At 36.9% G+C, this 15,461-nt stretch overlaps 1 protein-coding gene across 1 annotated transcript in view; it reads right to left on the bottom strand.

Moving 5' to 3' along the window:
• COL25A1 (collagen type XXV alpha 1 chain) overlaps positions 1-15,461 on the bottom strand; it is a 445,780-nt gene that overhangs the window by 31,584 nt on the left and 398,735 nt on the right. Inside the window, exons 23-24 of the mRNA XM_087437749.1 lie at positions 9,765-9,809; positions 157-201 (exon numbers count right to left, since the gene is read on the bottom strand). Coding sequence (XP_087293875.1) covers positions 157-201; positions 9,765-9,809 — 90 coding nt within the window. The remainder of the gene's footprint in view (positions 1-156; positions 202-9,764; positions 9,810-15,461) is intronic.

Below are 15,461 nucleotides of genomic sequence, written 5' to 3'. Positions count from 1 at the left end.
CCAATTGCTTTTCAGAGTTAATGTAGTCTCTAGAACAGATGGTGAAAAGGGAGGATATCATATATCAATACTCACGCCTTTTTGGCTTCAAACCTATCACAAAAGTAGTGATCAATAATGATGCTTTAAATGGCAGTATATATTTTTGAAAATTACCTGCTCTCCATCAGCTCCTGGGATTCCTGGAGATCCTGGCTCTCCCTGTTAAGATAAAAAGTGATGGCTCGACTCCATTTATCATTGGTAGCACACTACACTAAATAAAATGTTGCTAGCTGGTAACAGTACAATTTGACTTTCAGCAAACGCATCAGAACCCAAGAACATGCTATTACATCATACCACATATCTAAACTAAGTGAAATAACATTTTCTTGAAGATTATATATAATAATACTTAGATGTAGCTAAGATCCAGCAACTGTATTTTTTTCCCTGTGTGAGATGCAGGCTGAATGAAAAACTGAGTGGAGGAAAACCGATAGAGATCATTTGATGGCTGACTGTATCCTAGAACAACAACCTACACGCCTCAGTTAATTTTTTTCTCCTTAAAAAATCTGTATGAGTCCTCTTATTTTCCAATCTGAGGAAAAAACAAAAACATAAGTTTACAATATTTTAACTGGCACCATTGGAACAGTGGATACAAATTCATAATGATTGTGAAGGTACTATTTCCAGCTAAGCCTCACTGAAGACATAATAAATCAGATAATATCTTAATATGCATAAAATTACTTTTGGATCAATTCAATTTCCTATACTAAGTGGAATGAACTAAAATTTACTATTCATAGTATGATTTATTACAACCCTTGACAAATCCAGAACATGTAGATTTATTTTTTCTTAACTGAAGATGCTCTATTAAAAACAAATTTAAACATCGTGCTAGAGATTTATCCAAACAGCACATGTCCGTCACCTTTCAGTTGAAAAGGTCCTGAACAAACAAATTCTTTGAAAGGCAGGATATTATTTTATATCAATGAGTCATTTATGTCGATCCCATTATAAACATCCCCGATTCCCGCACCATGGAAACTGTAAACTCAGCCCTTCTGAGTGGGAGCGGACTGCCTCACAGATAGATTTCCAAGGGAGCTGACTCGAGGCTGTATTTTTCTAGAAAGCCTTGTTTGGTGATGTTATAAACTGCAGTATTGAAATGGCTGCAGATCCTTTCCCTGGTAAAAGCTTTAAGATCTATCAGCCACCGCATGAAATTGAGCTTTCCAGTGTTCAAGGAAGGCATGACAAACAAGTGAAAGGAAAAAGAAAGGCCTTTCCTTATTCCTGAGTTCCCGCTCTTTGTGGAAGCAGCAAAGCTGACTTTGCCCGCAGCACGTTGGCCAAGGTTGGCCGCACCTGGGCAGGGCCTAGTCTCCTGCCGTCTGAAACCCTGTCAGCACTCTGGGTCGATAGCGATCATTTTGCTTTTACCTTCAAGATGTGCCAGTGAGTGTTTGAAAGAAAAACATAATTCCTGAGTTATCAATTTTTCCTTCACCCATCAAATGTAGTTTGTAAAGAGTTTCTTGATGTGTAAGAAGTCAAACAGTCCTTGTTTGATAAAGGAAGGAGAAACACTAGCTGACTAGGTTCCCCTTCAGTCTGAGGCTGAGTCCCCAGTGGGAACGGGTCTGTATTCGACTCAGGCTGCATGTGCTGCCTCTCCATCATAGACAAGCTCACCCCTGGTATCCCAACCTCCTCAAGGAGAGATCATCGAAAGCATGAAGGACTGTATCGATTAACCCAAGATCTCAGTTACAACATCATGAGGGGCATGTGGGGTGGGGTGCAGTGACAGCATATCAGAAGGTGGCAGGGGTAAGAGGTAAGGAGTACAACTAACCACCCCCCACCCCCACCGCCACCCATTGTCTAGATATTCATTCAGCCAGCTTCCCCTGTCTTTCAGTTTCAGCTCAAAGTCATCCTTGACTCTCAAAACTGAAGGAGCCCTCCCCTGTGCACATCCAGAGCACGTGCCCTTAATCACAGCACTCACTCTATTTATTAATAACCATGCCTTTACTTGCCTAGCTCCCTCCCTAAGCTGGAAGCTCCTTGTTGCAACCCCTTACTATATCCTAGTATCTTCTTTTTTTTTTTTTTTTTTTTTTATTGTGGTCATAATAGTTTATAACGTGAAATTTCGGTTATACATTATGGTTTGTCAGTCACCATTATAAATGCGCCCCTTCACCCCTTGTGCCCACCCTCCAACTCCCTTCCCCTCTGGAAACCACTGAACAGTTTTCTTTCTCCATGTGTTAGTTTATCTTCCACATATGAGTGAAATCATATGGTGTATGTCTTGCTGTGTGTGGCTTATTTCTCTTAACATAATACCCTTAAGGTCCATCCATGTTTTTGTGAATGGGACGATTTTGTCTTTTTTACGGCTGAGTAGCATTCCATTGTATATATGTATATACCACATCTTTTTTATCCAATCATCAGTTGATGGGCACTTGGGTTGCTTTCACTTTTGGCTATAGTGAATAATGCTGCAATGAGCATAGGGGTGCATAAGTCTCTTTGAATTGTTGATTTCAAGTTCTTTGGATAAATACCCGGTTGTGGGATAGCTGGGTCACATGGTATTTCTATTTTTAAATTTTTGAGAAATCTCCATGTTTTCCATAGTGGCTGCACCAGTTTGCATTCCCACCAGCTGTGTATGAGGGTTCCGTTTTCTCTACATCCTCTCCAACATTTGTTATTTTTTTCTTGTGATTATAGCCATTCTAATGGGTGTAAGGTGATATCTTAGTGTTGTTTTGATTTGCATTTCCCTGATGATTAGTGATGTGGAACATCTTTTCATGTACCTATTGACCATCTGTATATCTTCTTTGGAAAAATGTTCATATCCTCTGCCCATTTTTTGATTGGGTTGCTTGTCTTTTCGTTGTTCAGTTGTGTGAGTTCTTTATATATATTGGAGATTAACCCCTTGTCAGATATATGATTTGCAAATATTTTCTCCCAGTTGGTGAGTTGTCTTTTCATTTTGTTCCTGGCTTCCCTTGCCTTGCAGAAGCTCTTTAGTCTGATAAAGTCCCACTTGTTTATTTTTGTTTTATTCCCCTTGTCCGAGCAGACATAGTATTCGAAAAGATCCTTTTAAGACTGCCGTCAAAGAGTGTACTGCCTATATTTTCTTCTAGGAATTTTACGGTTTCATGTCTTACCTTCAAGTCTTTGATCCATTTTGAGTTAATTTTTGTGTATGGCGAAAGATAATGGTCTACTTTCATTCTTTTGCATGTGGCTGTCTCCAGTTTTCCCAACACCATTTATTGAAGAGATTTTCCTTTCTCCATTGTATGTTCTTAGCTCCTTTGTATGCTCTTAGCTCCTTTGTCGAAGATTAGCTATCCGTAGATGTGTGGTTTTATTTCTGGGCTTTCAATTCTGTTCCATTGATCTGTGTCTCTGTTTTTGTACCAGTACCATGCTGTTTTGATTACTATAGCTTTGTAGTATATTTTGAAGTCCAGGATTTTGATGCCTCCAGCTGTGTTCCTTTTTCTCAGGATTGCTTTAGCTATTCAGGGTCTTTTGTTGCCTCATATGAATTTTAGGATTCTTTGTCATATTTCTGTGAAGAATGTCATTGGGATTCTGATTGGGATTGCATTGAATCTGTAGACTGCTTTAGGTAGTATGGACATTTTAACTATATTTATTCTTCCAATCCATGTGCATGGAATATCTTTCCATTTCTTTATGTCATCATCGATTTCTTTCAATAACGCCTTATAGTTTTCATTGTATAGGTCTTTCAATTCCTTGGTTAAATTTATTCCTAGATACTTTATTCTTTTTGTTACTATTGTAAATGGGATTGTATTCTTGAGTTCTCTTTCTGTTAGTTCATTATTAGAGTATAGAAATGCAACTGATTTTTGTAAGTTGATTTTGTAACCTGCAACTTTGCTGTAGTTGTTGATTATTTCTAATAGTTTTCCAATGGACTCTTTAGGGTTTTCTATATATAAAATAATGTCATCTGCAAATAATGAGAGTTTCACTTCTTAATTGCCTATTTGGATTCCTTTTATTCCTTTTTCTTGCCTAATTGCTTTGGCCAAAACCTCCAGTACTATGTTGAACAGGAGTGGTGAGAATGGGCACCCTTGTCTTGTTCCTGTTCTCAGAGGGATGGTTTTCAGTTTTTCTCCATTGAGTACGATGTTGGCTGTAGGTTTGTCATATATGGCCTTTATTATGTTGAGGTACTTTCCTTCTATACCCATTTTATTGAGAGTTTTTATCACAAGAGGATGTTGGATCCTGGCAAATGCTTTCTCTGCATCTATTGAGATGATTATGTGGTTTTTATTCCTCATTTTGTTAATGTGGTGTATCACATTGATTTGTGGATGTTAAATCATCCCTGTGTCCCTGGTATAAATCCTATATGATCTTTTTAATGTATTGCTGTATTCAGTTTGCCAATATCTTGTTGAAAATTTTTACATCTATGTTCATTAGTGATATTGGCCTGTAATTTTCCTTCTCTGTGTTGTCCTTATCTAGCTTTGGTATCAGGGTGATGTTGGCCTCATAGAATGTGTTAGGAAGTGTTCTATCTTCCTCTATTTTTTGGAATAGTTTGAGAAGGATAGGTATTAAATCTTCTTTGAACGTTTGGTAGAATTCTTCAGAGAAGCCATCTGGTCCTGGACTTTTATTCTTTGGAAGGTTTTGATTACTGTTTCAATCTCTTTACTTCTGATTGGTCTATTCAGATTCTTTATTTCTTCTCGGTTCAGTTTTGAGAGGTTGTCTAAGAATTTATCAAGAATGAGTCTAAGAATTTATCCATTTCTTTTAGTTTGTCCAATTTGTTGGCATATAGTTTTTCATAGTATTCTCTTATAATCCTTTGTATTTCTGTGGTATCTGTTGTAATTTCTCCTTTTTCAACTTCTAATGTTATTTATTTGAACCATCTCTCTCTTTTTTTTTAATGAGTCTGGCTGAGGGTTTGTCAATTTTGTTTATGTTCTCAAATAACCAGCTCTTTGTTTGACTGATCCTTTCTACTGTTTTTTTTTTGTTGTTGTTGTTGTTTCAATTTCATTTATTTCTGCTCTAATTTTTATTATTTCCCTCCTTCTGCTGACTTTGGGCTTTGTTCTTCTTTTTTAATTTTGTTAGGTGTAGTTTCAGATTGCTTATTTAAGATTTTTCTTGTTTGTTAAGGTAGGCCTGTATTGCTATGAATTTCCCTTTTAGGACTGCTTTTGTTGCATCCCATATGAGTTGGTATGGTGAATTTTCATTCTCATTTGTCTCCAGACATTTTTTGATTTCTCCCTTAATTTCCTCAATGACCCATTGGTTGTTCAGTAGCATGTTGTTTAGTCTCCACATATTTGTCACTTTCTCAGGTATTTTTCTTGTAGTTGATTTCTAGTTTCATAGCATTATGGTCAGAAAAGGTGCTTGTTATGATTTCAATCTTCTTAAATTTATAGAGGCTTTCCTTGTTTCCCAACACATGGTCTACCCTTGAGAATGTTCCATGTGCGCTTGAGAAGAATGTGTATTCTGTTCTTTTTGGATGGAGTGTTCTATATATATCTATTAAGTCCATCTGGTCTAGTTTTTCATTTAAATCCACTATTTCCTTGTTCACTTTCTGTCTGGATGATCTATCCATTGATGTAAGTGGGGTATTAAGGTCCCCTACTATTATTGTGTTGTTGTTAATATCTCCTTTTAGGTTTGTTAATAGTTGCTTTATATACTTTGGTGCTCCTGTGTTGGGTGCATATATATTTATAAGTGTTATGTCTTCTTGGTGGAGTGTCCCTTTGATCATGATATACTGCCCCTCTTTGTCTGCCATTATCTGTTTTGTCTTGAAGTCTACTTTGTCTGATATAAGTATGGCAACACCTGCTTTCTTTTGTTTGCCATTAGCTTGGAGTATCACCTTACATCCCTTCACTCTGAGCCTGTGTTTGTCTATAGAGCTTAGATGTGTTTCCTGCAGACAGCATATTATTGGGTCTTGTCTTTTAATCCATCCTGCCATTCTGTGTCTTTTGATTGGAGAATTCAATCCATTTACATTTAGAGGGATTATTGATATATGAGGGCTCAATGCTGCCATTTTATTGCTCGTTTTCCAGCTCTCCTGCATTTCCTTTGTTTCTTGTACCATGCATTTCAGACTAACAATTTGGTTTGGTAGGTCTCTACTATGGTTTTCTTAGTTTTCTCTTTACTTATCATTTGTATCTCTATTCTGATTATTTGCTTAGTGATTACCATGAGGTTTGTATAAAAAATCTCATAGATGAGATAGTCCATTTTCTGATAGCCTCTTATTTCCTTAGACTAAGCTGATCCCATCCTTAACCTCTTCCCCTTGTAAGTTATTATTGTCACAACTTATTTCATCTTGTGTTGTGAGTTTGTGGTTAAAATGATGAGATATTTATTTTTGATGTTTTCCTTCCCTTCATCTTTAATGTTATAATTAAGTGTTTGTTAACCTGTTCTGATAGAGAGCTGCAATTTTCTGATTTTGTCTACCTATTTATCTCCTTGCTCCAGGCTTTGTAACCCTTTTCTTGTCTTGTCTTTTTTTAGGTATGAGGGCCTTCTTTAGCATTTCTTGTAGGGAAGGTCTTGTGGCAATGAACTCCCTTAGCTTTTGTTTATCTGGGAAAGTTTTTATTTCTCCATCATATCTAAAGGATATTTTTGCTGGATAGAGTATTCTTGGCTGAAAGTTTTTTTCTTTCAGAAGTTTGAATATATCATTCCACTCTCTCCTAGCCTGTAAGGTTTCTGCTGAGAAATCTGCTTAAAGCCTGATAGGTGTTCCTTTGTAAGTTATTTTCTTCTGCCTTGCTGCCCTTAATATTTTTTCTTTGTCATTGACTTTTGCCAGCTTTACTACTATATGCCTTGGAGAAAGTCTTTTTACATTGGTAGAATTAGGAGTTCTATGAGCTTCTTTCACTGGTATTTCCAGCTCCTTCAGGTTTCGGAAGTTCTCAGCTATTATTTCTTTGAACAAGCTTTCTGTTCCGTTATCCCTCTCTTTTCTCTCTGGAATACCTATAATTCTTATGTTGCATTTCCTAATTGAGTTGGATATTTCTTGGAGAGTTTCTTCATTTCTTTTCAGTCTTAGTTCTCTCTCCTCCTCCATATAAAGCCTTTCTATATTTCTGTCCTCTAGACTGCTGATTCACTCCTCCATATCAGCTCTGTTATTCAGGGAGTCCAGATTTTTCTTTTCTCAACCATTGTGTTTTTCATCTCCAACATTTCTGATTGGTTTTTCTTTACAGTTTCAATCTCTTTTGTGAAGAAGTTCCTGATTTCATTGAACTATCTGTATTTTCTTGTAACTCATTGAGTTTTTTTATGATAGCTATTTTGAATTCTCTGTCATTTAGATTATAAATTTCTGAGCCTTCAGGATTGATTTTTGGGTGGTTGTCATTTTCCTTCTGGTCTGGAGTATTAATATATTTTTTCATAATGTTTGATGGCATGGATTTGTGCTTCTGTATAGTGATAGTATCTGTCCCAGATTCCACCTGCTGCCACTGGGTGGGGGTCAAGAGCTGTGTATTCTGAGCCCACAGCACTCCCTGGCTTGCTTGCTCACAGCTGCTGCTTTTCTATTGTATGCGCAGGTGCTCTGGCTGACTCGCTGAGCCAGAGCGCGGGGTGGAGGGAGGGGCGCTTTCTTTCATTTGCGCAATCTCAGGGGTGTTCTTGCTCTGCCCTCGCTATCTGCCCTCCTAGGGTGCTAGCTTGTTGACAACACCCCCGCAATAGCTTAGTCACCTCTGTGTGGGGCTTTCCCGTGGGCTGTGAGGGAACTTAGAGAGTGAAAGTGTTCCCATGGAGGGCCGCCCCTTCACCCTCTCCTCTCAGAGCTGCGCATGCTCTCATGCCCTGGGTTGCTGCAGTTAGGGGAGGGAGAGGTGATCCCTTTACCCCCTTCCACTTCCTCTGGGGGGTCCAGCACCTCCACCCTCAGACGTATGGCCACATGGGTCTCTCAGATGTCTTTTGTGTTGTGTGAATATCCTCTGTTGGTATATGAATGTCCTTTTCATTGTATCTTAGGGGGGAGGGTCTAAGGGAAGTGCTTGCTCCACCATGATGCTGACATCCTATATCCTAGTATCTTTACTAGATATTAGTCCTTATCACAGGGCAGAGGCTCAAAAATTACTTATTGAATAACTGAATTAATAAATGAATAGCAATTGGATTATAAAGCAAGGGGAGTATAGGTTTTAATGAGATAGCCTTCTTGGCTAGGTGGTCCTGTTTGCCTCTTTAGGTCATGGGATGGGTACCTTTTGGGCTTATGTAGGTCTTTAAGCTATAAAGAAGAGTAAAGTCCTAGAAGCTTTTGAGATTTTTAGGGAATGAGGTATGTATTTAGCACTGGGGACAATTTGGGTTCTGGAGACTTAGCCAAGTAAGGGGAAGAAGCAAGGAACTTAGATCTTGGTTGACTCCACATAGAGGAAACAGAAATCTGCGATTTCCTTCTAGGTTGTCTAGTCCAGCTCACCAAGATACTAAAGAATGGGGATTCAGGCCGATTTGTCCACCAGGAATAAAGACTATGTGTGACTGGAGCGTTTGTTCTGTTATATCTCTTAGAGACCAGAATGTGGTGCAGAAATAGAAAGTTAAAAGTCCCAAACCTTACATTACTGTTATACATGAAATCTATTTGAAATTAGGGTCTATGTTCTAAATACATCTCAACCAAGGATCTCAGTAATATTTTACTTTATATTCCTTTTTATAATAGAAAAATAAATGTTTCTATGTGCTGGCTTTCTGTTTTTAAGTATCTCAAAAAAGAAGAGTACAAAGCTGATATGTGTGTGTGCATGTGTGTATATGATAGACTTAGCAAATAAACTTCCTTGAGAGGTATAAACAAGAGATGGATTTCAAAACTACTTGAATTGCCTACAAAAATCCAGTGACGGAAGTCATATTTCAACACTAGTAGCTCAGTTCTGAAAAGCTAGAGCTACTGGCTATGTTTTCATTGGTCAAACGTCGTTGATAATTAAGCTTTAGTTTGGAGGGATAAAGCTAAGGCCACCAACAATTTTTAGATATACTCAAGTAATTCTAAGTTTCTACTGTTCATGGTTAGTATGTTTTGTTAGATAAGATTTAAATGGCAAAGTGTCTGAATATATATAATTACATATATATATATAATAACATGATGTGTTACAAAAAAAGACTCAAAAATGATTCCTAAAGTTGTAATTTGCGAATGTATCATGCTAAAATTTCCCTTGTTCTTTTTATTACAAAGGAATTGGAGGAAAGGATCTTTTTTAGTGTCAGTAAATTTTCCTTCAATCCTCCTCTATTTAAATATTTTCCTTTTTTCATACACCACATTCATACACCACCAAATGTTTCTTTACATTTATAATTTCTGTAAAACAGTGTTTTTCCCTTGTTTAACATTCTGTTTTTCTCAATGTCCTCCCTCTAAATTTAAAGCCATTTCTATCTCTCCCCCTTCCTTTCCTAATTTTCCTTTTTTTCTGATCCCTTTTCCTTCAGCCTAGACCTCAATCTCTATTCTTAGCTCTTTTATGCAATATTGCTGATCCCAGCTCCTCCAGCAGTTTGTAAGGTTGATTTTCAAAGATACATATATTTAATGTGGGTTCTCTGCACCATATGTGGCAAATGGAAACAAGTAAAATAAAGAAAACCTTTGGCCCTTGTACTCCTTGAGGTCCAGGTGGCCCAGGGGGACCCTAAATCCAGAAAAGACAGAGTTTTAAAAGGTAGCAAGTATATGTATAAAAAGTTATGCTTTAAATAATAAGTACACTATCCACCTCCCTAATTTCTATCATAATCAAATATCTCCCAATATAGATTTGCAATGTGGAAAAATTTCACTTTGTAAGACGATGTAAAATTGCTGCTGTGTCCCACACTCATCGTCTTGGGTTGAATTAGCTTACTCATACCACCTGTGTTTCTAGACATGCTTCTCCCCTCCCCCACAAAGGCTTTGATTTCCCAAACACTAAAGAACAAAGCTATATTGTTACAATAAGGCCAAAGACTTTTGAGAAAATTAACTATTTTTTTCCTTGACTTTTTCACTAAGCAGACAAAGCAATTCAACTGGGGAAATGTTGTAAAAGGTTATTAATGTAAGGAAATATAAAATTAAATATCAGATAAATACAACTGCTACATTAGTACCGTTATGACTGGCATGCACCAACACCAAATACAAAGTCCCGAACCACAGAAATCATGCAGTAGGAGTTACCATGACGGTCAGGGTGGTCATCCTCTGTTGGGAAAACGTATCAATAAAGACAGAGTTACTGATTTTGCGTGCCAAACTACAATAATACATTTCTGAAATAATCAACTTTTGAATATGTTTTGGCAAGACTGAGGTCTTAAAAGGAATTGACAAGATACTGAGAACATATTATCCTATCTTCAAATGAATACAATATATTGTAAAGATTCTTTTAAAAATTATGTTTAAAATTTTATGTTAAAAATCTATGGCTAGAGAAAAAAGAAAATGTCAAATTTTAGTTCATTTGATTAAAAAATTATGTAGTAAAATGGTACACACGAAGTTTGTCAGTGTAATTGTGAACTGAGAAACTTTGTCATTCATAGGAGCTCTATTCTACAGTACTTCACTTAGAGAAAACTGATATCTAATTGTACAAGTAATATTTTTGCTCTTTTTCAGTCCATATTTCATTTGTTGTATTATAATTAGCTTGTTTTTGTGTGTGTGCCATGAATGAACATAGGAGTTGACATGGGATTCATCTAGTTTCTTAATGTAAAGTGCTAGAGTACTGTAACAAAATATATTCTCTCAAAGTATGAATCTCCAAAACATCCGATCCCTAATCCATGAATCATTTTTGTGTTAATATTTTCCAGTTTAAGTCTTGGGCTAAAAGTTAGGTAGGGCCTATAACAACTTTATGCGATTACAGAGGAAAGAACATTTTCATTAGGGACTCTGGTCATAGAGAAACATTATCCAATTATATGTAAACTTGAGAATATCAGTTTAACACCAACCCTTTACTTTCCACTACTCCAGTCCAATTTCTGATTAAGGTTGTTGCTGTTTTTTTTAATTATTGTTGTAAAAAATAATCTTAACGTTATCCTTCTCACTTCAAACACTTGAGTCACTAGTGACAGGGTGTCATCCTTCCTTAGAAAACAATATATTTATGCACGTGTACAAATGGTTCAATTTTGTATTCTATGATAAAATCAGTTATGGTCATGACAGCTTCAGAGAAAACATAGCAGGAAAAAAAAAACCCCAGTGCTTCTAAGACAAAAGGCACAATGGTCGCAAACTGGGGGCAAGGTTATAGAAAAACCAAGGTCCAGATTTTTATACCATCATATCTGTGGGACATAAGGCACCACTTTATTTTTCAGGGAGTCACCTAGAGCGAGAGTTGTACTTATGGTTACCAGGAAGCTACTTCTTTGCTCCTACAGGCAGATGAGTCATTAAGAAAGGCCATTAGAAAATTACAGAGTAGAAATAATTTCTTTATCATTGCTTTCCAATTACATATCACATTTTTAACTAGAAAGCAGAATCATAAAACCTTAGTAAGGGAAGGGAGTTTAAAATTTGAACTGTCAAGAGGTTTTCCAAGATGCACCATATATGGTTCATTTTCCACCTAAACATAAAACTTGTTTGCCTTTTTTTACATTTAAGGATAACAACATAGTTTATAATGTGCTGCATAATAGACCAATATATTAATGGTAACTGAACTATCTAACAGATGGGGTTTAAATGACCTTGTTAAATAACTATATTAGTGAGACCTAAAAATTGTACAGGGCAGGTTCCATGCAGTTAATAGCAGAACAAATGACAGGAAACTAACCTAACTTCTCAAAAACATAGCTTCTACTACCATCCTAAAGCACCAGCATGCAGACACTCAGGGACATTCTAAAGATGTTGGCTCACTGTGGACTTCTTCTACCTGGTTCTTCTAAGTTAAAGTGATATAAACTCAGCAGGATTCTCTCTGGAACTTCAATAACGATTTGAAAACCAGGACTTTTGGTAGTGATGGACAAAGACATGCCCTTCTCTAGTGAGACATGATGTGAAACGGGAGGCCTGAGCTAGGGCACCTCTGAGTGGGTTGAAGGCTAGCAGGCTGCTTTGTGATTTTATTTCCTGAGATGCTTATGTGAATCTCTTTCATTTCTCATAATGATGCAAGCTGAAAATCACCCAGGGTTTATGCTACAGAACAGGTTTCGGTTACATGGTGTGGAGAAATTTTAAAAGCTTGAGCTAGGAAATGGAGAGGTTTTACTGCTAATTGTGGAAACGTAACCACCACCTTAAACAAAAATCAAAAGAAATGGCTTATGGCAAACGTTCATGTAAATAACAATTTTCAATAGGGGCAACAGTAGAATTTCATATTTCTAATGTGATTAGTTTTATAACTGTAATTTATTCCTATTTATCTAGTCATTATAGATTTTTAAGCAGATTTTTTTAGAGGAGGCAATAGTCAATGAAATTGGCAAAACTGTGAAGATCCATCATTAGTCAGAGAATTAGAAGAATAAATGTCTACTACTTCCTCTCAATCTAATGGATGTTTAGTTTAGTTAATTTTATTAGGAACTCTTAATCCACTAGAGTACTATATTAGGAAATAAATAACTAGTTTTGAAGTGAAAAAAAAATAACTATCAGCTATTTACAAGCACAACATACAGTTGCCCTAACAACCCCATAAGAATAATAAATCTTTAGGTTGAGATATAAACATGGACTAGTTGACTATGATGGATATTGACTGGTTTACAGTTATACAGGACTCAAGGTGAGAAAAAGAAACTGAGCACATATATCCTTTCATATCAAGATGCAGGTGTCAGATTTTTTAAAGAGTGTAGTGTGTTTAGGCACACCAGTAGAGAGTGTTCAGGAGACCCTAAAAAATAACTCTAAGCATGATATTAGATTTTATAGATTCTTAGAAAAAATCTATTCCAAAAATATCCTCATTTTACAGATCAGATCAATGAAGTATACATACATTAAGTGATTTCCCCAAAATGACGTAGCTATTTAGTAGCAGAGGGAAAATCAAAACAGAGATTTCAGTTTTAGGCTCAGGGCAGCCTGCTTCATGCCAGGCCTGTGCATACAGGATGCTGTAACAAGACTCACAATTTTTCAGAAAATGGCCAATAATATTGGAGCATTTCTTGGAAGATAAGAGAATGGATACCTCTTAAGGGTGGTAATAAGAATTACAATGCCAATGGAAGCAGTTTAAGGGAAATTTACAACATTGCTAATAAATTAAGTTTAAAAAGTGTGTTCCTATATTTTATAAGTAAGAACTTTGAAAATTAGGTACACAAAAATTCTTGTTCTCTTTCTCTTTTTCTTTACACATGCATTTATCAACTTGTGAGAAAAAGGAAACAATTTAGACAACTGGTTCTAGAGCTTGACAACAGCCCAGAGGCTACTGCTTGTGTCTAACCTACTTGCAAGGAGGAACACTAATTCAAGCCGTGGACTGACCATCCTGCCCAAGCAACATCTCTCCAAGCAGGAGGTGTGCTTCTCTTTGCATCTTACCAGAAGAAAAAGAAGGAAAAGAACAGAAAAATTTGCTGAGCTGAAGAAAGATTCTGTAAGAACTATTTAATAAATGCTTTACTAGTTAACAATGGTAGTTGCAGCAAAGGAGCCACAGAAATGTAGATCCACCATAATTAGACAATGTTAGTGAAATCATGAGGATGGAAAAAAATTTGAAACAAGTACAAAATGGCAAATATTTAAAACAACTAATCTGGCTTTCAAGCAAAGAAGTAGATTGTCCATATGAGCTAAGTAGACTCACTCTTTCAACCAATAATAGTTTATTTAAAATTTACAAGCCCAGACCTGTGTCAGGCATACTGGGGGTGCACAATAAGCATAAGACATGTTTCCTGTCATCAACTAACTTACAATCTGGTAAGAGGCAAGAGAAAAATAAATTATGCAACTTGAGAATAATTAAATGTTAAACTACTGGGTCCTGACTGCTGATGTTTAAAAGGATTAAGAGGAGAAATTTATGTGGGTGGCAGCAGTGGATTGTTGGATGGGATTTAGATGGATGAAAGAAAGGAAAGAAGAATGGGATGAATCAGGTAAAAAGAGGGCGACTTTTATGGATATGAAAAATATGACTGTTCTAGGGGGAAAAGTGTGTTGTGGAGAAATAGAAAATTCTAGACAGGAAAGGCAGGGTTATAGAGCCTAAAAGTCAGATGCAGAAATTTGGGCTTGATAGAATAGGCAAGGGAGTCATTTAGGTTTCTGAGCAGATTAGAGCCATCAAAATAGTGATAGTTTAGGAAAAGTAGACTTGAAGTGATATACAGGATGGATTAGAAGGGCAAGGAGGCACTAGCGGCAGAGGAATTGGTCAAGGGCTGGTTGCAGTGTTAGACCTGAAATAAACAGGATGTGGACCTAGCTGGGAATGGAGAGAACAGAGACACTTTGAAAAAAGAAATAGCAGCATCTGGTGAGATACAATGAATGAAGGACTAAGACTAGTTTAAAAGACTAGTTTCTATCTCAAGAAATTCAAAGACTTATAGTATCACTAACAGAAATTGATTAGTTAAAAAAGGGAATCATTTGGTAGATGGGAAAGGTAACCAGTATACTTGTGTGTACTGGGGGGAGTTGATAGGGTGATGGTGCATCCATGGTGGAAATATTCTTAGACAGCTGGAGGTATATGCAGATCAGACCTGGAGATGAAAGATTTGGAAGCCAGAACATGGAGGGAGTGATTGTACCATGAAAAGATCAGAGACTTCAGGATACCAAAAGTTAGGGGATGGACAGAGAAACTGGAAATGCTAAAATACAGTAGATCCATTGAAGAAGAAAACTGGAAGAAATGAAAGTAGGGGGTCAGAGAAATCAGAAACAAGGAGTTTCAAAAGGAAGGTGGTTTAGTAAAAATGTCACAGAAAAGTCAACAGTGATGAGTACAGTGGGCTTGACCCAGCAGTTACTGTTGACCTTTATAAAAGAAGTTTCAACAGGATGGTGATGATGTAGGCTAGAATGCAGAAGGCTCAGCAGGAAGAGGATGAGCAAGAAGCAAAGGTGATGGAGACAAGCCACATGGTCTACGGGTTTTTACCTAACGGAAGAAAAGGAATTGAACGGTAGCAGTACTAAGAAATACTTGTGGAGGTCCTGCTCTGTGCCAGGCACTGTTCTAAGTGTACAATATGTATTTAGTCACTTATTCCTCACAGCAACGCTATGAGGCAGATACTATTACGATGCTCATCTTACAGATGAGAAAACTGAGGCACAG

This window comes from Ceratotherium simum, chromosome 12 (genome assembly GCF_057802395.1).
Source record: "Ceratotherium simum simum isolate JZ-2026a chromosome 12, ASM5780239v1, whole genome shotgun sequence".
NCBI lineage: Eukaryota > Metazoa > Chordata > Mammalia > Perissodactyla > Rhinocerotidae > Ceratotherium > Ceratotherium simum.
Note: the sequence above shows the minus strand (reverse complement) of the source record. Positions and strands in the feature narration are given on the sequence as shown.